A 24,731-nucleotide genomic window follows, 5' to 3' on the forward strand; every position below is an offset into this window, starting at 1 on the left:
TGAGTGATGTTGATGCACTACAGCCTGATAAGAAAGAGGTCATAGGAGGATTTTTGAATGAATCCAGGATCTAAAGGACACGTGGATGATATTCCCTTGAAACTACTCTTTATCACTTCATTTATAGACTCTTTCCTCTGTCTATTGGAAAGTTTCCAGATCAATCTCTGGATAATCAGAGGGTATTGAGGCATATGTCTCAAAAATATCAAGTTATTATTTCCTTGGGAATCTGAGCTTCTGTTGGCTACAATGAATGATTAATTACTACTCAGTATGTTCTCATATGCCGTTACTGTGTATAAGAACATATGTATGTATAGTTTCTGGAAATAGGATTAGAAGGTGAGTCAAACCGTCCTCATTTGGTCTGTTCTAGATAGGCATGTACTTTGCTTGACTTTAAGAAGCTATGCTTTCACAAGCCTCCACATAATAAGCTTTATTATGGAAATCACTCATATTGGTCTCCAATTTTGATAGAAAGACTCTGGATCTGGGGTTTCTGGGATCACTCAGTGGTTAACGAACCCGAATAGTATTCATGAGGACAGGGGTTAGATCCCTGACCTCACTCAGTGGGTTAAGGATCCGGTGTTACCTTGAGCTGTGGAGTAGGTCACAGATGCGGCTTGGATCCAGTGTTGCTGTAGCTGTGGCATAGGCCGGTGGCTACAGCTCTGATTAGACCCCTAGTCTGTGAACTTCCATATGCCACTAGTGTGGCCTTAAAAAAAAAAAAAAAAGAAAGAAAGATAGACTCTGCATCTAACCCAGCTAGTTCTACATATGCAACATTTGTCTTTTCCTTAAAGACATCAGGATTTACTGACAAATTAAAATTTCCTCATGAGTAATGAAAAAATAATGCTGCAGTGGCTTTGTTTCAGCCAAGAAATAGCTTTTCAACAGGTTATTTTAAATGTTTTGTTCACTATATTATAACAAGTACCCAGGGGTGCTCATATGGGATATTCCTTATACATTTTAAATGGAAATAATGTAAAATACTAAAAAGAGAAGCAGCTTTTGCTATGCAGACCTGCATAAGGTAACTGTAATTATGGTTTGAGAGAATGGGTTAAGTGGGGTATGTAGAAAATAATTTTTAATTTTTCATCAATGCTAATGTCTATCTGTCTAAACATATACATATTTATATGTTTATAAAGTGAGCATGAGGGAAGAGGCACTATTTTCATAGGATGAAAAAATCTTTTTCTCAGCAGCAAAAGCAATAGTTCATGGCTTTTCACAAGGCATGCTTTTCCCCTGTGGTTAAAGAACCAAACACATTTTCAAGATAATTTTCACGAGAGAACCTAAGGAAAAAGAATCAAAGGGAAAACTAATTTGAATAGTTACACAAACTTGCAAGGCACTCAATTACCCATGACTCAGAACCAGCATCTAATACAATAACCATAGGGGTGAGTTGGTGTCCTGTGTTAGAAGTGACCCATCCTGCATGGGATTGAGAGAGCTCATGGAGTAACATATCTCAAATTCTTAGCCATTTCTTTAAACTGATGGGAACATACCATGTTTCTAGTACCTAAGGCTGACATGGAGTATCCATACGAATAAGAATGTATTCTCTTGAAATTGGTATGTCAAAGATAAATTATTGCTTACATTTTCCAATATGAAACTGTAACATAATCCAAGTGGTCCCCTACCACCACCTACTGTTAAAGATGACCACAGTGTTGTTACAATTCTGCTGATTTCCATTTCTGTTTGTTTGGACCATTTGAGTGCATGTAATGTCTCCATTCAGAAGACAGAATAGCAGTGTGCATCTTGAAAGCCTTATTTTCCTTTTCATTAGAGTTTCATTACCAGGTTAAGCATGATAGCTCTCAAGTGTTCAACTCATACTATTTTCCATATTTTTATTTGTGCCACGTATGAAATCTTTTATCTTCATGAAAACCCAGTGGGTAAGGTATCATCTCTGTTTTTATAATTGAGAAAAAAGTGGCCCTAAGGGGTCATTGCTGATAATAGCAGATTTGGGATTTAGCCTTGTAATCTCTAACTGCAAAGCCCATTTTCTTAGTTTCTATGCAACACAGCCTCCAGCAACTACCAGGTGAAGGGAGCTACATGGAGTTCCTTTTCTGCTTTTCTACTGTTAGTGCAGCAGCACTGCTACTAGTGGAGCACTGCTGTGTAGCAGAAGGAAATGATATATTTTTGATGTATTAAAATACTAACCCATTTCCTTTGGCTTATCCTATATAATATAGGCACGCCAAGTACTGACAATGAAATGAAGGCTCTAAACTTGTAAGAGAAGTCTCTATGGGCCACATGTTCTACCAAAATCTTAGTTGTGGCTAAAGAATCAATGAGCCTTCACTATTGAAAACGATGTAAGTAAGAGTATAAAACATATATGCAATTTACTGAGTGCTTGCTCTATGCTAGGTCCTCCTTCCCCCCACCAAGTTACATAAAGGCATAATACACAAAGAACATCCCTCATAGAGGTTATAGGCCTCCTGGGGGAACTTTGTGAAAAAGAGCTTGACCTACCTAAAAATATCTGCATGCTTTCCCATAAACTCATTCAGAAGGGGGCTGGAGAAAGTATGAGCCTATGTAGCCTACCTTATGAGATTTTTACAATTGCTGAAATAGAAAAAAATCCTAAAATTTTTGGAGAGAGAAAAATAAAATAGAACAAAGTGAATGACTATTCTGCCTAGTGTAAGGCTGTGGCCAGTAAAGACGATTTTAGCATGGACAACTCAGATAATTTATCCCTTATGAGCTCTTTTTAAAGAATCACACAAATCTCTACAACCATAAAAATGAAAATCCAACTCAAGAGAGGGCAGAGTGAAGTATATGAAACAGCAATGAACAGAAAAAAACAGTGGAATCAGGCTGAAAGAATAACTCTAGGTAACCTGGCCGTGAAACAATGTAATGATTAAGGATGTACCACAAAATGTACATAAAAAGTAGAGGTATGATACATTCATATTTTAGAACTCTATTTCCCATTTAATAAAGATGATGTACCTGGGTGTGCTAAAAGGTATGCATCTATAAGATATTTTGTTGATTGGAAAAATATAAAATGCAATTCATAAAATATGGCACTATGTAAACTATTTACATATGAAAAATAGTGAAAATATTTAGGAACAATATACACCAAAAATTTGAGGTTTTTCCTTTGAAGAGAGAGGTGGGGTTGTAAGGGAGCAGGAGTTGATAATACAGGTTTTTACTTTTTACTTCATAAATACTATAGTTTAAATTTTTTAATTTTTAAAAAATTTTCAGGAGTTCCCATCGTGGCTCAGTGGTTAACGAATCCAACTGGGAACCATGAGGTTGTGGGTTCCATCCCTGGCCTCACTCAGTGGGTTAAGGATCTGGCATTGCCAAGAGCTGTGGTGTAGGTTGCAGACGTGGCTCCGATCCCCACGTTACTGTGGCTCTGGCTCAGGCCGACGGCTACAGCTCCAATTAGACCCCTAGCCTGGGAACCTCCATATGCCATAGGTGCAGCCCTAGAAAAGGCAAAAAGACAAAAAAAAAAAATTTCCATTTTTTGCTTTTTTAGGTTCACACCCTCAGCGTGTGGAAGTTCCCAGACTAGGCGTCAAATTGGAGCTATATCTGCCAGCCTACACTACAGCTACAGCAACACCAGATCCAAGCCGATTCTGCAAGCTACACTGCAGCTCACGGCAAGGCCGGATCCTTCACTCACTGAGTGAGGCCAGGAATCAAACCCTGTCCTCATTGTTGCTCGTTGGTTTCCTACTGCTGAGCCACAACAGGAATTCTCCTCTAATGTTTAAATGATGTGATAAGCATATATTAAAATACAATTGCATGATTAAAATGATTTTAAAAATAAAAGACATACCTCATAGAGTAACTAAGCAGTAGCTTTTTTATTTACCAGCAGTAATCATGGACAAGTTCTTTTTGGGCCTCTGAATCTCCATCTGTAAACTGAAAGTAACTATTGACATTAAAAGTTTGTGTGTAAATGAGTGAATGAATGTGTGTGTGTGGTTTAAATAAAATGCAATGCCATATGTAAAATGCTATTTACAATGCTTGGAATAGAGTGTGCCCTTAACCAATAGCAGTTAATAGTATGCAACATATATTCAACATAGCAAATTATAAAACTGCCAAAATGAAGTTATAATCACAGAGCAAAACCATTTTGTTGATTAGTTATTCACTGATGAGAGATATTGCTTAAGCATCAGGTTGTCTAAAATTTTTGTTTGGCTTAAGTATTCATATAGTTGATGAAGTAAACACGATTTTCAAAGTAATTTTGAGATTATTTACATTGAACAGTAATAAATCAACAGTAAATGTGCAGGTTTGTAGAAATTTAAAGGCATCTTATTGCTCTTTTATAAAAAGAGATACACAGGTATCTGGAGACACCTCTAGTTGGAGATGTACATGTAAAAGAGGGAAATGTTCATATAAAATCTCATAAGTCCGGGAGTATCGTTGAGGTGGCAATGAACATGAGGAGTGGTTTATTTTCCAAAGGTGATGTCTTTCAATAATATTTTAAAAGATAATATATTGACATTATGATTGTAAGCCTATAATGAAAAGATATTATAGAAAGCAATGAGAAAGCATGGCCTCGAGGACCAGATCTCTCCCTTTCTGTCTGTCCGTCCGTCCTTCTTCCTTCCTTCATTCCTTCCTTCCCGCCTCTCTCTCTCTTTCTTTCTTTTGGCTGCACCCATAGTATGTGGAATTTCCCAGGCCAGGGATCAAACGTGCTTCATAACAGCAACCAGAACCACTGTGATGACTCCCTACCCCCACCCCCCAACAAGGTTCTGCCCCAGACATCTCCCTTCATATTAGATCCAAGTTCTATCTTTGTTTACGGTTGAAGGACATGACACCTCTTTGCATCTATTTTTGAATGTTCTCAAAATAAACATATACTTTAACATGCATATGTGTAATCATGTTAAGAATTGTTATAATTCTCTTCATTTGTAAAACAATCAGGCAAACAATATACATAATTTGTGGAAATGGTATCATTGGACTAGTGAGCTGGCTTCTTTGGAATGGGCACTGGCCACTTTTGGAAAATTATATTCAGTTAGGAAGTATATTCAGTGTTTTCGCTATTACAGGAAAAATTACTTTTTGTAGAAAAAATTTCACAATGCTTTGCCTTTTGGGAATTGAGTTAATTAGAGGTTTTCAGGTTTTTCTTTCAGAGGCATCTTATGCCATAATCTTCATCACTTCCATTATCAGTCAGATTTACAGGCATGAAAGGATCTTTAGGTAACTTTTAAAAAGAAACCCTTTTATTCTGTTTTTAAAATCAATGACAGAAGGTGTTCTGAGTGTAAGGTTTTCTTTTTTAATGATATTATTTATTTAGTAAGGCTCAGGACCTATTTCAGTTTTTATGTGTTTCAAAATGACAGTTCTTAAGATGTAAAGCAATACGGTAGAGTGAGAAAGCCAAGGATTCCTGATTGCATCCAAGAGTAGATGTATTAGGCTAGTTGCTCTTCTTTCTCATCTTGAATCATCTCTTTGCCCCTACTCAAACTAGCTTAAAGAAGGTCCTTAGTAGTAAATTCAAAAGTTAAGGGGCTTCTTTTCAAGTGTTTATACTTTTTTTTGACTTCTACTTGGAATTTGAATCTTATCCATGCCTGCCTTTCCTCCCACCACCTTTCCGTGGTTTACACAGTATTATTTTCTTTCTAATATCTTCTCTTTTTTTGTCTACCTAGTCTGGCTTCACCTCTGCCAGTCCTTACAGCATTGAAGTATCTTAGCTATTGTCACCGGCCTTCTCCTGTATCACCATGCTCTGGCCTCATAGTATTACCTACTCATTCTACAAAATCAACATCACTATCCTCCTCATTTCTCCAGACATTCATACCCATGTTGCTAACTTTCTTTGGATAACATCATCGGAATGACTTGCAGTCACTTTGACCTCCAAAGTCCCGCAGAGATTTAATTTCATTTTCCATCTAAGTTGTTATTTTTGTATTCCTAACAGAGGTAAGCAAACATTAATTCTCAACTTTTTCATGTTCCTGCTTAGCCAATAAATCATCAAGTTGAGTTAGTCCTACCTCTGAAATATATTTTATATCCATTTTCTCTTTCTCTTTTTTTTTCCTGCCACTGCCTTGGTTCAGGCTCATTTACTTTCTCAAATGAAATATTGCAATTAATTATTTAATTATTCCCTCAAGTACTCCCCTACTAATCCACCTTTCAGTGTCCAATCACTGGATTCTTATGGAGCCAGGATGACCTACTTGAAAGCAAAACAGGACAAAATTTAGCAATTCCTCATTATCCCTAAGATTAAGTTTAGGTATCTTCACATTTGACCCTAGAACCTTCACACATTGATGCTAGTCTGCCCTCTTCAGGTTCTACCCACCTCTTGCCACTCTGTTTATCCTCCCTGTTAAGTTCAGAAGTAAGGAATTATTTTCCATTTTCACATTTGACACGTTCCTTCTTAGTTTTTACTTCTGCATAGTATGTTCCTTATGCTTACAAGAACTTCTTTGGCCCGTACACTGTCTGTTGAAGCCCTAACTCCCCCTCTCTCTTTTTTTTTTTTTTAAATCTCCCAGATCTGAGGATCATCTCCTCTATTATATATTTTTTTTACCTTTTAACTTCGACTATGACTCCAAGAATATTGTACATAGAGTTGGTTACATCACACTTGCTTAACTGATTTCACCATTAGATTGTGAACATTTTGAGGGCAAGGACCTTATCTCATTTACCTTTGTATTCCTATTAGTTAACTTGTTACTAGCAGAATCTCACTATATAGTTACTGAATGAATGAAATGAATCAGTGTTGTGTATCCTGAACATATCTGGGAACTTTCCTAAAGACCCTTCCTGGTTTTTCATGACAGATATTCTCTTTTAGACATTGCCCTGTTCCTTTCCTAACTTAAATAAAAAGGAAGGGAAGAGAGAAGAAGAATATTCAAAGCAGTGTTGAAGACTACAACCGGCTTTGATTTTGTACCCAAACTGAAATGTTCCAAAGAGGTTTATTGACTACTGGCACCAGTGAAACTCTATCCCATCACAGCAGTGGGGGCAAATGATTATATTGCATTTGGTAGTTGAATAGCTTAATAGCGGAACATAGCTTACTTTTCGTCAACCTGAGTTTTACTGTCTATTCAACTTGCCAGGTTTGGGGGCTGTCATAGCAGTGCTTCCAATATATTTAAATTGTTTGCTTTAGGTTTTTGTAAAAGGGGGTTGTCATATAAAGATAACTTTGCTCTCAAATCCTATTGTAAATTTTTCATTTACATTAAATATTACCCAGTGGAATTCAGAGGTAAAACATTTGAGAATGATAATAGTTAGAAATACTAATGTGGAATATGCTTTATATCCAGGTGCTGTCCTTTAGTGCTTTAAATTGAATGTCCTGTTTAATTCTCAAAAGAGCCCTCTGAGGGAAAGGGATATTATTCTCCTACTGTCTAGAAGAAAACAAAACAAAACAAAACAAAACAAAAACAAAAAAACAAACCAGAAGTGTGAAAAAGCTAAGCAGCTTGCCCACATCATACAACTGTGAAGAATCACAGCCAGGATTGGGATTCAGGGTGTCTTGCTCTAGAACTTACACTCCTAATCACTACAGCTGTGGAGAGTGTAATTTAGAAGTAAATTTCTATTCTACATGAAAACCAGAGGTTGCTCTGCTGTCAGAATCTTTGCATCCTCTTGATAGAGTGGTTCTTCTTGAACCCACTTCCCATTTTTTTTTCCTTAACTACTTATATGCTGCTGGTAAATTCACAATAAGTCCCTTTTTACTTCTTCTTTGGGACAATTTTATTACTGATTCATGACCCAGTGCACCATAGATGCATCTCGTACAGCCCCTCTTCTTGATCAACTGTGTTGATGCTGAGATACAAGTAACAAGCTGTTACCAAGCTGTTAAATGGAAGCTTGTGTTTATTCTTTTTGCCACCCAATGAATGGGAAATTATCTATATAACTCCAGAGAGTAGAATATGTATTTATTTCTTTTATAATAAGGATAAATATAGAAGCTGCCATAAGAATAATGCTTATATAATTAGGCAAGTAGAGATTTCAATGTTTGACCAATCAATTAGATTTCATTGAAACAAAACAAGCAAATACACAGACAAAAATAAACTCCAAAATTAAAAGATCTGCACTACTTTTTTTTTTTTAGGGCTTCACCCGTGGCATATGGAGATTCCGAGGCTAGAGGTCCAGTTGGAGCTACAGCTGCCAGTCTATGCCATAGCCACAGCAATGCAGGATCCGAGCTGCGTCTTCAACCTACACCACACCTCATGGCAACGCCAGGTTCTTAACCCACTGAGCAAGGCCAGAGATCGAACATGCAATCTTATGGTTCCTAGTTGGATTCGTTTCCACTGTACCATGACTGGAAGTCCAGATCTGCACTACTTTTATCAATTAATGTTTGTTATAAATTTTATATTATATCTACTCTGTTATAGGTTAGTAGTATATTTTTAAATGCATTTCTTTCAGTGAATTAGTAGGAAAACTTTAGTTGTTTCTAGTAATTTTCTAATTTTATGATATAACATTACTAAGGAACTACACAGGTTTACAGTTTTGATATTAGAGAAAAATAGCCCCAGAGAGGACTGCCTTTATTATCAGATAGAGAGGATAGGTGGGAAACTTCAGGATCTTTCCTTGAGAAAATGTACACATTTCTATGCATCATCCCCCTTTCCAAAGAATATTTTCCTCTCAATTCCATTCCTGTAAGATTCAATGTTTTGTTCTTGTTTAAAAAACAAAATGAATTTTTAAAAAGTGACTATTTTGCTATTATCAGTAACATACAGCTTGAGTGTGATCCATTTTTGGAATTATGTTTTGGCACAAACAGAATCTATAAATAGGAAACAGTGGATGCAGAGGGAAAAAAAGGAGAGAGGTCAATTCAGGGGTTGAACAGAAGTGAAGGGAAAGTATCTAGAACTAAAAGAAAGTTGACAGCAAAGACTTCTCAATTTCTAATATTTGTCCCAAGATCAACAACAACCCATGTTACAGCCATATTTGATTCCACATAAGAGGGCGTATTCATTTTGAGTAGGTGAGAAGTTCAAGAGTTCAAAGAGTGACCTATATGAAGCTGGTCTTTTTCCCTTAGATGTGAGTCCACCCCCACCATAATCTGCCTATTTTTTCTGGACCCCATCCCATCCCTAGGATCTTGAGGTCATAACATAGGCAAATGGATCCAGGCTAGCAGCCAAAAATATTTCACAGGCTTTTGTGTTAACCTAGTCAGTGTTTCAGTCTTGGTTTTTCAGAATGCATAAACCCATCATGAAACTTCATTTTCTCTCAAATGCAGTGAATTTACATGGGGCTAAACTTGCAGTGTTTCTCAAACTCAGCACTACTGGGAAGAGTCCAGCTTCTGCTGGTATTTTTTCGCAGATAGTAATAGTCCCATCCACTCATATTGTCTCAATTTGAACTGGTCAGAAAAGAGACTAGCTAACAGTAAAGAGCTCATTGATCTTAAGGATTCTTTTTTTTTTTTTAATGGCTACACCTGGGCATATGGACTTTCCAGGGCCAGGGACTGAATCCAAGCTGTGGCAGCAGCAAAGGAGGATCCCTGAACCCACTGCACAGGGCCAGGGATCCAACTCATGCCTCATCAGCAACCTGAGCCATTGCAGTCGGATTCTTAACCTACTCCACCACAACAGGGATGCCACTCTTAAGGCATTTTTGAAAAGGCAAACTTAACACTAAATGAATTTGTTTTAGCTTAGAATGCCAATGCCCCTTGCATCTTTGTCCGTGGGGGAACCATCCCATGCAGGTTCCAAATATTTGGTTATGCAGTTAAGAGCAAAGATACTGTCAGGCCAGACCTCCATATGTGTCATTTGGTGGCCATCTTTCCCTAATTGTCCTCACATATCAGCCTGTGTTTCATAAACAATAGCTAAGTTTAATTGAGCTCTGCTCATGTGCCAGCTGCTGTTTTAAAGTTAACATATCTTAGGTCATTCTTTCTTTACCAGTAACCCTGTGAAGTGGGCACCATCATTACTCCCACTTTATAGATACAGGAAACTGAGGCAGAGGGAAGTTAAATGAGATGACCAAGGGCACACAGCATGGAAGTGGCAGAGCTGAGTGTAGATCTCAGGGTGACTGGCTCTAAAGTTCATGCCCTTACTCTGCAGGGATTGTTTTAGAGTCCTCGTAGCACAAATAAGTGAGCAAAAGGTTATTCTAAGGGCAGGCTTGCATCCTAGCAAGAAGCCTACATGGCTAAGTCTACAAAGAGGTCCCTGCACTGCAGCTCTAATTCCTGGTGGGCCTGAATAAAAAGAGCTCTGCAGGAGTGACCTCTCATTGTGAGAGTAGTTTGGAAGAAGACTAGAGGGTTCATGTGGCTGCTGAGTGGTAGTCAGGGTCACATCTGAGCCAGGACTCAGAACTGGTTCTGGAGGAGCCCAGTGATAGAGATTTATTGTGAAACCTGGCTTTTTAATGTGCAGTGGGCAACTCCCTTACTGGAGAATAATCAGTCCACATCTTAAAGGGTTTATCTGTATTGGCTGGTTTGGTTCCTGTGGATTCTCAGCTGTGTTCCTTGAACCCTCCATGTCAGGATCAGAAGTCACTGCTCTAACTTTAGTTTAGTGAGGTTATTGCAGACATTGTATATGCTATACTTACACATAAATATAGGGGCTGTGATTAGGCCAGTGCTTATATAATTCAGCAATTACAGATTTAGATGTTTAACCAATCAGATTTAGGGTTCCTCTGAATCCTGAGCTAGCTGGAGATCTAATTCTGCCCAAAGAAGGAAGACAGGGGTCCCAGGAGAATAGTTTCTGACTATGACTCTCATAATCCAGCCTGAAGTGACTTCTCAGTCACTGCACATGTGGTTTTTGCTTCTCTAGATTGGTAATTATCTATAAAATCTTGTGTATTAGTTGTCCTCATTTATGTCCTTTACCTAGGCCACATTTGAAGTCCCTAAATGGAAAAATATTGTATCTTACACAGTATGCTTCTTTCAATAATAGGTGATAATAAACATGTTATTTTATTTTGACCAGATAAAATACACTAGAGTCTCCTTGCAAAACAAACTTATGTGACTGTGGCATGGACTACCAAAAGTCCATAGAATGTCAGTTGACGTAATTCTGAGAATCATATAGTTTTAAAGCTTATGGTAACTTTGAAGTATAAAAATAACACAATGATTAGTAAATTTTTTTTAAAGTGTTGGGATTTTGGTGCTGAGAAATAATTAGTTTGATTTATGTTTGAATTCAATCTGCTTTATTCATGTTAGGTGGCCTATTTCTTGAAGTCAATGTTTTTATACAGCCTTTCTGTCATGGTTAGTGGTTTTTATCCATCTACACCTCCTCTCTCCCATCATTATATAAAAACAGAAGTAGTATTTTACCACAGCTTAAAAAATATTGGCTAGGTACTGAAGGAACTTTAATTCCTCTGAGAAAGGGCTTGGATCTTTGTGTTGGGTATTCTCAGATACAGTGATGTAAATGCCATTTTTCTGTTCCATTTCCAGGTCACATGTGCCAATTTAACCAATGGTGGAAAGTCAGAACTTCTAAAATCAGGAAGCAGCAAATCCACACTAAAGCACATATGGACAGAAAGCAGCAAAGACTTGTCTATCAGCCGACTCCTGTCACAGACTTTTCGTGGCAAAGAAAATGACACAGATTTAGACCTGCGATATGACACCCCAGAACCTTACTCTGAGCAAGACCTCTGGGACTGGCTGAGGAACTCCACAGACCTTCAAGAGCCTCGGCCCAGGGCCAAGCGAAGGCCCATTGTTAAGACGGGCAAGTTTAAGAAAATGTTTGGATGGGGTGATTTTCATTCCAACATCAAAACAGTGAAGCTAAACCTATTGATAACTGGGAAAATTGTAGATCATGGTAATGGGACATTTAGTGTTTATTTCAGGCATAATTCCACTGGTCAAGGGAATGTATCTGTCAGCTTGGTGCCCCCTACGAAAATAGTGGAATTCGACTTGGCACAACAAACCGTGATTGATGCCAAAGATTCCAAGTCCTTTAACTGTCGCATTGAATATGAAAAGGTTGACAAGGCTACCAAGAACACACTCTGCAACTATGACCCTTCAAAAACCTGTTACCAGGAGCAGACCCAAAGTCATGTATCCTGGCTCTGCTCCAAGCCCTTTAAGGTGATCTGTATTTACATTTCCTTTTATAGTACAGATTATAAACTAGTACAGAAAGTGTGCCCTGACTACAACTACCACAGTGACACACCTTACTTCCCCTCCGGATGAGGAAGGACATGGGGGTGAGACTGAAGCCTGAGGAGTTCAAGGTCATATGACAGGGCTGTTACCTCAAGAAGAAGGTCCCATCTGTTTCCTGGAATGTGTCTACACTGCTGCTCTCGTCAACTGGCTGCAAATACGCTCGTGGAAAACAACCTGATGTAATTTCTGCCCAGTCAGCTTCATCTCTCAGTATAGTTGTAAATCACCCCAGATTCTACAGCCGCACCTGAAGACATGCTCTCACACATAGATGTACACAAACACACCCTCATACCCATTTCAGCTGGCATCTGTCATGATTCCTGTCAAGAGGGCTTTCGTTGTCTGACTCATAATTGTTTAGGATAAACGATCAAGAGAAAGGATTAACTAGACAGTGATGGGTTTTCAGCACTTGCTGTTGTGGAAATCTCCTTTAAAGTCTTGAGTACATGCTAATCAATAATCCTCACTCATGCATTTCTACTGCTTGGAGTAGCTGTACTGGTAAATACTACTGTAGGAGTATATGCTTGTTAAAATGGAAAAAAAAATGTGTCTTTAGAACTCAGTATTCTTTATTTTATGAACACAACACGTGTAGTAACTTTTTCCCAGCATATAGTAGGCACATTCAAGGTGATTCAAGATGGCTCTTTTTTCTGTGGAGGGAGCCTGTTCTCAGTAAAGATGAGCAAACATTTGGAATTTACATGTGGGCAGACACTGGATTACAGCTTTCATCACCAATCATTGGACTTTTGCAAAGTCGAGACCAGCTAAGGCTGCTTAAAACAAGTTCTGATCATTATATAAGAAGGAAAATGCCTGACAGACACCATGTAAGTTATAAGTGTCTGTCTTATCTTTACTACACATATTGTAACAAATTCAATATCCTAGTCTTCATTTGTATGAATGGTTTGTATTGTACATAGTTTAACCAAGTGTTATTTGAGCTGCTTATTAATATTAACTTGTACGTGTCTCTCTGCTTGTTATTGGTTAAAAAAGAAAAAAAAGGATATGAGGAATCCATTCTATCAGTGTAGCTGTGAACTCCATTAAAAAGACAAACTTAATGTACAAAGCATTTATTCAGCTCAAGTATTGTTGAAAGCTATACATATACAACATTACAGTCTGTCTGTATTTAGATATTTTATTTCTGGACGAAATGAAATGTACATAAAAATAAAATGCTTAAAGTTGAGTTTCAATATGTACTTGTGTAAGATGGTGATTTAAATGGTTCTGACAAGAAGAATGTGCTGAAATATAGTCATGGTTCTGCATCTCATGTCTCTAAATTCGTACAGAACTATCTAAATTGCTATTAGTCGCCCAGTCAAAACAACTTAGGAGTTTCAATCTTAAGCCTGGGAAACAGTTGTGGCATTCAGCATTATACACATTTTTGGTTTTCTGTCATGCTAGTTGTTCAAGAATACCAAAAATCAATGAACGTAAGGAGATAATTGAGGTCTTGTAAATTAATTATAGCTGGTTGATTATTTTTCCTGTACAGTGTCTTTCTTTAGCAGGGAGTTGAGAAAAATGTAATTTTTATTTCCTCACAGATGTCTGAAGATTGTGACTGACTTTCCCCGATTCTACCATAATGACTCAACTGAGAAAATTATAATAGCAGTGGAGGGTGTTGATGCTCAATTTATGTATATCAAAAGGGATCAATTTATCTATATAGCATTATGTTTTGGATATTTATTTTTTACGAATAATTACTGCACACAATCCCAGCAAAATAAACAGAAGAAGAAATATGTAAGGTAATAACCTATTTTTAAAGTCATGAATTGGGGGATGGGGTATGAAAAGTGTCAAAGGTTAACCAAAGAAGTCGAATTAAGAACATTCACTCATTCTCATTTTCCATTCATGCTGCATAGGGATAAGTATGCTTTCATAGAGAAAATAATAGAAGGACTACAGGGGACTCAGTACCACAGAGTTATAAACTATGGACTCAATGATTTGGCTAAAGAGAGCCTTCAACTACCAATCAAAGTCACATTCTGGTAAATGTTCACCTCTCAAAATCCTCTTATATAGCTGGAAAGACATTCATATCAATATCAATATATTAATTAATTTACCATGGGACTTAGAAGCTATTGTTAGAACAGACACATTTGGCAATAAGAGCTTCATGAGTTCCAGGTGCAGAACATAATTTCCACAGATAAATCTTGTTATTCTGGGGTTTGTTTACCAAAATGATCACTTAGGAGTTAGTTCTCTCTCAGCAAAAAGGGGAATGAGTCAGAAGGCAAAAATATATATATTTTTTTATTATTTGATTAGTGTCCTGTGACTTTCATTATGTGGTCTAACCTGTCCTATAATCCAACATGCAAGATGAGATGAAAATATGCTTTGGTCTTCCCCCATCCGCCCTGGTCTCCAAAGTCCTCATGAATATTGCTTTTGTGTTTTGTAAACATAAAGGAGGCAGCTCCTAATTAACATTCAATGGGTTAAGTTATTTTTCTGTAGTTTTTTTTTAGAACAAAAACAAAATAAAAATAAAATTAGCAAATCTCCAACAACGATTTCAATTTTTAAAAATATAAGCTTTTAGGACTCTTTTTCTGGGCCTTTATTCACATATTCCGAACTCCTACGTCATCAAAACTTTTCATCTGTAATATAGAAAATCCATGATGAAATAGAAAATTGACTCAAAAATAATTTATTTGTATCCAACATACTTCTGTTTTAGACAAGCAAGCAGATGAAGGAAGATGAATATGAAGGTTCAAAAGATTAAAAACTTTGCTAGGCCAACTTGTTGCTTCAGCAAACTGGTTAGTTAAGTTTTAATTAAGCTAGAAAATCATTTGTTTTTTTGAAAAAATAAACTTTAAGGCACACTAAGAAAATCACTTTTTCTAGAATCTTAAGTATACTTTCACACCTTTGCTAGGATATAGAAAAAATTCCAAGGTGGAAATAGATAGCATCTGATGCAAACATGGGTTTGTCCTCATCTATTTTTATTTTCAGAAATATTTTAGTAAAAGTGAAGTTATTATAAAGAAGTGTTTATTGCAGCTTCTTGCCTCATGGAAGAATAATGATGCAAGTCACCGGTTTATCTATTTATGATAAAAACAATGAATTGTCATGGTATGGTTTCAGTTGGGCATTTTTGGGCTTGTGGCTCTTGTGAGAATTTCTCTGCATGAGTAGAAGTGATATAACTGTTAATAGCACAGTACTAAATTTCTGGAAGTGATTACTCTGAAAGTAATTGAAATACTTGTTAAATTTAAAACTGTAGACTGGGAATCTTCAGGTTCCTACATTTGAGCAATAAACTGTAAGCCATATTTTTGCACAGAATAGATTAAAAAAATCATGAGAAGCCTGAGAAAGTGTTTGTCTTTTCCCTTTTCCCTACTGCTTTACATGTAAGAAGCAGCTTAACCAATATAAACAGCTCTTCAGAAAAGCAATTTGCATCTCCACCATCAACTCTGAATGCCAAGTTTTACCCTGGAGCAAATTCAAATGGCTGTGTTTATTAACTTTTGGAACTTGGTTGATGTACTAGCATCTGACATTTATTGATAATTATTCAATTATCAGTCTATATTATATTCATTTTTATCTTTACATTTTAAGTAAAATGAAAATCATTAGATGCATTCAAAAATGAAACATTTTAAAACATTAATTTGCATAAAAATGATTGTTCTTTACCTAGTTTGTAGGTGTCAAAAAAAAAAAAAAATGAGTCCCTTAACACTCAGCATTGAATCCTGAAAAAATGATTGGTAGGTCAGCTTTTCTCAGGAGTCCCATGGCCTATCAGAGGATGATTTCAGGGGTTGGGAGCATAGGGGAAACAATCCTTCTCAATTTAAAATTGCAGTGTATCATTGTTTAATATCTAGTACTATTGGAAATACTTTTAAGTAACAAATTTGTAATTACTTATATTTTTACTCAGATGGTCAAGAACAGAAATCCCATGAGAGTTTTAATTTCAATTTGTTTCTGTGAACAAAGTCTAGATAAGTCTCCTAAAATTAGGATATTACTAGTGCCACGTAACTGACCAAGTGTCCAAAGTTTGATGAAAAGCAGTTTAATATTAATAATTCTTCACTTATAGGGTTTTGCCTTTTATTACTCCTGGACTGTAGTTTGACTCTAAAGGCCCTAAAAGTGACGGATGCAGATGGTTTAGAGACTTTCTTTCATTGGCTGTAGTGGCTGTTACCATTGGTGGTGCCAAGTGTACAGTCTTGCAAATTCTAACAGTGCATCAGACATACAGCCAAAGCTCAATTCACATCATCCTCCCCAACAGGTGCTGAATTTCTATTTCTTAATTCTATGTAAGGGACCTAAATAGACAACTGGAATATTACTGACTTCTGATACTCAAATTCCTTGACTCAAACACAGAAGTAAACTTGGCCATTGAGGTAGTGACTATTGAAAGAAATAATGCCAGAAAGTTGTTAGAAAGCCACTACTGTCAAATAAAAATATGGATTTACCATTGTTTACGTTAGTGCTAATATTCACTTTGCCAATTTTCTGTAATCCAATTTTATTATTATAATTAATTTCTTTATTTGCACTTTACGAAAATTTTCAGTAGTGAGTATGGTCAAGTGACATCTCCAAGGCAGGTTGAAAATATTTCATGGACTTTTTTTTTAATGGAAATATAGGTGACATACAACATTACATTAGTTTCAAGTGTACAATATAATTGATTTGATATTTGTATATCTTGCAAAATGATCACCACAATAAGTCTAATTAACATCCTTCATCATATATAGTTACAATTTTTTTTCTTGTGATAACTTTAAAGATTTACTTTCTTTGCAACTTTCAAATATGGAACACAGTGCTACTGTCTATAATCACCGTGATGTACATTACATCCCCATGATTTGTTTATTTGATAGCTGTAAGTTCGCTCTTTTTCACCCCTTTTACCCATTTTGCTTACCCCCAGCACTGCCTCTGGCAACCATCAATCTGTTCTCTGTATCTATGAGCTTGGTTTACTGTTGTTTTTTCTTTGTAAGATTCCACGTATAAGATAGATTTTACAGTATTTGCCTTATCTGACTTATTTCACTTAGGATAATTCCCTCAAGGTCCATCCATGTTGTCAGAAATAGCAAAAAAGATTTCATATTTTTCAAAACTGAATATTATCCCATTGTATAAACAACAATTTCTTTATTCATCCATTGACAGTCACTTGTTTCCATATTTTTTAAATGATTTTTGTTTTTTCCCATTATAGCTGGTTTACAGTGTTCTGTCAATTTTCTACTGTACAGCAAGGTGACCCAGTCACATACTACACATATACATTCCTTTGTTTCCATATTTCGGTATTGTAAACAGATGCATTGAATGTGGGGGTGCATACCTTATCAGATACAAAATTTGCAAATATTTCCTCCCAGTGCATAGGTTGCCCTTACCTTTTGTTGATGGTTTCCTTTGCTGCAGAGAGCTTTTTAGTTGATCCAGTCTCATTTGTTTATTTTTGCTTTCACTGTATATGCTTTGGTGTCAGATCCAAAATATCATCACCAAGATTGAAGTCCTGAAAGGTTGCCACCTATGTTTCTTCTAAGAGTTTTATGGTTTCAGGTTTTACATTCAAACCTTTGATCCATTTTGAATCAATTTTCATGTATAGTGTAAGATAGTAGTTCAGTTTTATTCTTTTATTGTGGCTTTCCAGTTTTTCCAACACCATTTATTTAAGTTTTTTACCGAGTTTTTATTCGCATGCTTTTAGAGCTATTTTTTGGAGGCATTTTGTCCTTTAGAAGTTTCTCCAAATGATGAACGACTACATTCCTTTGTCTCTACAAGGTCTGATATTCTTTCTTGTCAAGAATGCCCCTCAAGTAGACTTATCTAATTAAACATTTCCCCAAAGTGCCACTACAAGTCCAAAATATCCAAAAGTTCACCCATTTTTCAAAAAGGCACAAGATTTTGATCCATAGTGGGTATACATAAAGAAAGCCAGAGTTTTTTGAGGAAGGTGGAGAAAAGGTTTTAGACCAGGTGGAACCCATCTTTGCACTAAGATGACCTGAGAGGTCATAACTATAAGGTACCTATTTATTAACAACTGTTCCAAAACACAGGGAATCACCTGTTTTCCTCACTTTTGAACAGAAAAGGATAATTTACCATGAAACTTTAACAAGCAAAATACATGCACAATAAAGTCAGGGAGCTCAAAATGCAAAGATAGCAGAGCCAGGGGCCAAGGGCTCTGTGAGTACCAGCACCTGTTTGCTCATCAGCTACAGAGTCATTGGGGCTTCTTTAGATCCCACTCTTGATTTTCTGAAGAGTGGCAAAAGTTTAGAAATAACAGAAGTAAAGCTGACAAATCCATGAAATAGGAACTAATAAAAGTTTATTGCGCACACACCGAAAAGACGGTTTGCAAATTGGCAGTGCTCAAACCAAAACATGGAATGAGGCTCGAGAGTACATTGTTATAAAGCAGCTTATGTAGTGAAAAGGCAGTGACTGTTTATTCTTCACAGTGACTGGCTATAATATTAGAATTTTCTTCAGTGATAGGGAATTGGTCAGTGGTTACCTCATAACAATTTTGAGAAATAGTTTTAAGTTTTGCTTATGATTTCCAGAAGCATAAGCATGAAATGACCTAGGTCAAGTTAGTGTTGCAAAATAAGCTAAATTAAGCTTTGTTTAGATAATTGGTTTTGTCTGCTCAGGGAATTTTCAAGGCTGGTCTCCATTTGGGGTTTGATTTTAACAAGGAAATAAAAAAGATGGTGCCTACCTGCTTTAGTGAAATGGTGCCCACTTGCCTCAGAGGTCAGAGAGGATCCCAATGGTCCCCACCCCCACCTCAGTCCACCTGTTTAAACTTAGCAAATGACCTTCTTTTCACACAATGTCTGGTGCTCTTCACGGGGCTGCATCTGTGCTGGGCCCAATGGGAGCTGAGTCTGTGCAGGCTCTTTAAGAGGTGGTCTTCATTGGTGCAGCGTAGGGTCTTATGAGCATGTGCGTGGGAGCCCCAAGCCGTTTTAAAGGCTGGAGTGCAGGGCTTAAAAGTTAGTGAGTTGAGGGCCGAGTGGGAGGTCTTCGTCGCTCAGGATTCATCCAGGATTTATGCTTCCTCAGATTGTAGGAAGTCTGTTTCAACTTTTTCTGTCTGTCTTGCTGTGCTTTCACCACTCCTTCCCCCAATGGGAAGGAGCAACTTTGCTAATACTGGGTTTTTTTCAGAGAAAAATGGTTCTAAGTTTAGCTCTAGACTAGGTTTGTCTGTCAGAGGAGCTGAATTCGGAATTTTTCTAGGTTGCCGTCTGAGCCTGACCTCATAAACTTTTTGTGAGAGGTAAGTAGTGGTTATTCTAACTACTTCACCCAAAAAAAAAGAGGTGCAAATTTCTGATTACCGAGCCCTTAAAAGATGAGCCATTGGCTGTGTCCCCTCATTTAAGCAACCCAGCATTAGGAGATTGTAGAGACTCTTTGTAAGCCTGGTTGCAGTGAGGAGTCTGAGCCTGGAGGTAAGATATAACTTGCCCAAAGTGATGCAGCTCAGAAGTGATACCGGGAAAATTCCCGTCTGATCTCCATGACTCCAGAATCTGACTTTTTAAACAGTCACTTGCATTACTCTGATTTTTTAAAAAAATTCAAATTGTATTGAAAAAACATAAAATTAGCATGCTTAATATGACCATGTAGTATGATTATATGAAAAATAATGAAAATTATATGAAAAGTAATGAAAAATTAAATGAAAGTTTTATTGAATCCATTTGTTTTTCTTCACTCTTTGTTGTTTCTCTTTTTTGCTGGGGATGCTCAGAGTCACTTGGTCGTATGGTGGTTTCAGTCTCTGCCCTTCCTGGGCCGCCCAGACCAACCCGCTGTGGCAGCCATTCCTGTTCCCTCAACCCATTTTGTGTTCATACACATTTTTGTGTGTAAAATTGTTTTGATTTGAGGATAAAGTGTCTTTGAGCTTGCTCAGTAGGAAAGTTGTAGGTCAAGGAGGAGAAATAGAGCTGTTAATTAACTCTGAATTATCCAGTCACTGCCTTGGAATCTCTTTTTTGGGAAATCCTACTGTATGGTGAGAAAATTTCAGCATAGCTTCCACTTTAACTCAAAAATGAGACAAGTAATTCTAATGTGGTTTTCACCTAACACTTTGTTATTTCTTTCTGTGTCTTTTTGCCCTTCTGCTTCAGGCTTAATAATTTTTTTTTCCCCGGAGGCAAAACAAAAACCCATGACTGTATTTGCTGCATAAAATTTCGTGGTTGGGGAGATTGGGAAGAATTGCTCAGTCTTTTTTGTGGCATATTTCTTTTTTTTTTTTTTTTTTTTTTTTTTTTTTGCTGTGTCATTTTAAAACACACCAAAAATCGTAACCATTTTCTTGCTTTAATTTCTTAAGTTTTTTAAAGACCCAGCTCTAAACAAAAAAACAGGGATTAGACTACTATGAATACTTTAGCCTGTTGTACCCTGACCCTCTGCCTACAACAGTAATACATATTCCATTTTTTTCTTAGTTTTTCTCATGTTCAAAACTAACATTCTTTAAGGGAACCTGTGTGAAGGCAAGTTATACTCCATTGGTTCAACTAGGCTTCTGCTGAAATTGTCATGTTATAAATTTATGAGCTCTCCCTTCATTGTAAATAAAGCCTGAGTGCCACCTTTTCATTTTTTCCCAGATTTTAGGGAAAAATAGAGTTTATCATTAAAAGAATATATGTGTTTAAGTCTGTAATACTTAGTTTTCATAACTTGAGTAAAATATTCTAAGGGATGAGTTTACACATGTAGTTTTTCATTTGTTTAATTCACAAGTTTTCTTTCCCCTCCTTTTTTTTCCAGATATTTGTCATATCACTCACACAGGACCTTTTGAAGTACATGCTCCCATACACACAATTACTACGTTGAACCATGGGCTGTCCTTTACTTAGGCAACTACAGCTTTCAAAATGTAGTACTCTGCCACTTTGCAAGTTGATTTTTGAAAATTTAATGGAGCTTGTGGGTTTGACCAAAAAAGTTGTTTGCTGCTTCGTTTTCTTTTATCTTGACATAAAGTGTGTAAAATATACATTCTATATGATATAAAATGTTCTACAGAGTCAGTCCATCCACACTCATTAGCCCCACTCAGAATAGGTGCTCCTTATTCACACTATGAAGAAAAGGAATTCATTAGTGGAATGCAGAATTGTAAATCCCAGGTGATTCTAGGAAAGAGTCTTGTGCTCCAGGGCTTGGAGTTCTGAGAGCAGAAAGCAATTACTTTGGGATGGAATCTAGGAAAGCAGCAAGATTTGCTGTAGAGATGAGACAGCTGTGTAGAGTATCTAGGCCATTGGGAATAGGTATGAAAGGTGTTATGAGAACAGCAGAAAGTTTTCTTTTTTACCCAACAGTGGCATAAACCTGACAGAGGCCATTGTATCAGGGCCTTAAGTTTGGGATAGGAGTTGTTAGGCGCCCAGGCATTGATGTGTTTGTGGTAGGCCAGTGTGGGCTGATGATGAATGAGAATCAGGTGCCATCGCCCAAGAAACACCATGCGAAAATTTTTTGCAACCTTAGGAACAGGTTGGAAGAACCCCTAGATAGAGTGAATTGGCTTAAGTTGGCTGAGATTTTAGTGTTCCCCATATGGTAGAATTTGGGCTTAAGATAAAAATTAAGTTATAGAAGGGTAAAATTTCGTTTATTCTGCAATTGATTATGCGACTTGAAATTAACATCTGCTAGATATTACTTCATTTGATAGAATGTCTTTATCTGTTTTGTCGAAGGCGCAGTCCTAGTACACTGATTCTGAAACAGATTTTAAAAGAGATACCTATATTGCAGGACAAAATAATTTATTAAAATGCAGGGAGGGTTTTGTGACTTTTGTGATGAAATCTATTCAATATAATTAAGTTTATGTTGCCTCAAATAAGCTTTATAAAAAATGGTTTTAGATGAAAGGGATAATTACAGAGTTTTGAAGGAGATGGAGAGAAGGTAAATAACGTTTTCAACCCACACCTTCAATCATTCTATTTTCCCTTTTTTTTCCAGTCATTTTTTTTTTTTTCAGGTTATATATAAAGAACTTAGTTTCAAGCACTAGCACACTGAAAGGAATAGAATGTTTAGGGTATGTTACAGGGCCGTGTCAAGGGCGATGCCCGGCATTGGAAATATAAGTCAGCCTAACTCAATAGGCTTCAAGTCTAAAACTATTTCCATTATAGTCCAGTAATACTGCACACACTCCTCCTAGAAGCTCCTACTTGAGTATTTATAAAAATACTGTTTGTGGACAAGAGACATATTTTGAAAGTGTGTCCCAGGAATCCCTAAATTTCCAGAGGTGCCTCTTGAACCCTTGGAGTAGGACTTGAAAGAGGCCAAGGAGGGATGGTACTGGGCCATCTGCTTAATTTTCATCCAAGTATTCACTTATTTGACACATTTGTGGAATGCCTACTATGTGCCATACATTCCTATAGGTCCCAGGGATAACATCAGTGAATAATACAGATAAGGTCCCTACCCTCTTGTAACTTGGAATCTAGTGAGAGTAACAAAAGTATTCACCAAATAATATCTTGCATGTCTGATGGTAATAAATGCCGTGAAGACGAATGAAGCAGAGAGGGTGTAGAGATTTGCTTTTTAAATATTGGTGGTTTGGAAAAGTGGCTCTTCTGTGGTGACAATGAAGAAAGTGAAGGCAGTAGGTATAGAGATATCTAGGGCACGAGCATTCCAGGGACAGGGAGGAGCAATTGTGAATGCCTGTGTCGAGGGCTGGCTTGGCATGCTTTTAAGGACAGGCAAAATGGCTAGAGTGATTAGAACAGAGTTAGCGCTGGAGAAGAACCTTAGAAGATGAGCTAAGAAAGGCAGGAGAAGTTTGACTTTACCTATGAATGCAAAAGGAAACTTCAGAGGGTTTGGAGCAGATGAGTGATTTGTGATTTTTTTTAATTAATGAATTTATTACATTCATAGTTGTACAATGATCATCACAATCCAATTTTATAAGATTTGTGTTTTAAAAGAACCACTCTGACTGTACTATGGGGAAAGGAATGGGATATAAAGGGAGAGGGAGGATACAGGGAGGCCAGATGTGAAGCCACTGTACTAATTCACAGAGCTGAGGATGGCTCAGATTTAGGCCATATGATAGCAATATTGGGAGTGAGATCTCATCAGATCCTGGATATAGAACCTGGGATTGACAGACTGGTTCTGATGTGTGAGAAAAATCAGTGATGCCTTTATTTTTGACCTTCAGGTTACATATAAAGACAGATGCTTTAATAAAATCATTTAAAAACCTGCTTTGAAATTAGCTGGCAGTTACAGATAAGCATGTACCTTCTGATCTCTATTTAACTAAAAGTTTGTTCTATCTTTTTGGAACTTGTAGAAAGGAAAGGAATTCATTTTGTATTTTGAAAAGCCCATATATCTTTTTGGTCCATTCGGATAGTTACTTTATTGCTCTTAAAAGCATTTTGAGATTTGAAGTTTAATTCTTTAGGTGTTGCATTTTAAAAATACATGAACATTTTCATTTAAAGTGACTTATTTGTGCTGATCCAGTTGTGAAAAATCTGATGGTAAAGCTGTTTTGTGTAACTTTGGAGGGAAGAAATAAGTAGAAAAATATAACATGTAAATCTTTTCATGTTCACTTTTAAGCTCAATTCATTTATAAGCAGATTTACATGTATATAATCTGCAAGTAGGGCATGGATTCCTGAGCTGACCTTTATGGTGGCCAAAAAATTCCCTCAATTGTATGTATATTCCCTTTTTCTTGGAGGAGAGAGCCAATTTACCATCATTATTTACAAAACAGTTTTTAAAAGTAAAAAAGGTCAAGAACAACAAAACTGGGTAATAAGACATGAACTGGACCAATGTTAATCAACAAAAGGAAATTTCGAAACATTATGGAGGATTACATTATAGTTAGATCTGTTTTATGTTTAGCCACCTATAGTTAAAAATTTATTTTTGATATGACCAGAAAAATCTTTGTTTTAATATTAACTTCTGCATAAAAATTGAAAAAAAAAAAACCCAGTAGTTTAAAATTTTAAAATAGTACCTCATCCTAAAATGTCTGGAAATATAACTTGAAGCATACTTGAAAATCACAATTACATTAATCTATAAACCTTTCAAAATCTGAGTAGTAACATTAGACCTGAACTAATTTTTCCAGAAATGTTCAACCAAAACTCTTAAAACTGAGAAT

At 36.7% G+C, this 24,731-nt stretch overlaps 1 protein-coding gene and 1 long non-coding RNA gene across 8 annotated transcripts in view; both read left to right on the forward strand.

Annotated features, from left to right (window-relative positions):
• The window catches only part of NXPH1 (neurexophilin 1), a 310,633-nt gene extending 294,838 nt beyond the window's left edge, over window positions 1-15,795 (forward strand). The window contains exon 3 of the mRNA XM_084977103.1: window positions 11,660-15,795. Coding sequence (XP_084833229.1) covers window positions 11,660-12,421 — 762 coding nt within the window. The 3' untranslated portion in view covers window positions 12,422-15,795. The remainder of the gene's footprint in view (window positions 1-11,659) is intronic.
• Window positions 15,796-19,511: 3,716 nt separating this feature from the next.
• The window catches only part of LOC146400013 (uncharacterized), a 382,143-nt gene continuing 376,923 nt past the window's right edge, over window positions 19,512-24,731 (forward strand). For all 7 annotated transcript variants that reach the window (XR_014815868.1, XR_014815874.1, XR_014815872.1 and 4 more), the window contains exon 1: window positions 19,512-19,799. This is a non-coding gene — a long non-coding RNA (uncharacterized LOC146400013). The remainder of the gene's footprint in view (window positions 19,800-24,731) is intronic.

Source organism: Sus scrofa, chromosome 9 (genome assembly GCF_054392235.1).
Source record: "Sus scrofa isolate SSC_HxYL_T2T_F1_AM1 chromosome 9, Sscrofa_HxYL_maternal_Yorkshire_Landrace_v2.0, whole genome shotgun sequence".
In the NCBI taxonomy this organism is placed as follows: Eukaryota; Metazoa; Chordata; class Mammalia; order Artiodactyla; family Suidae; genus Sus; species Sus scrofa.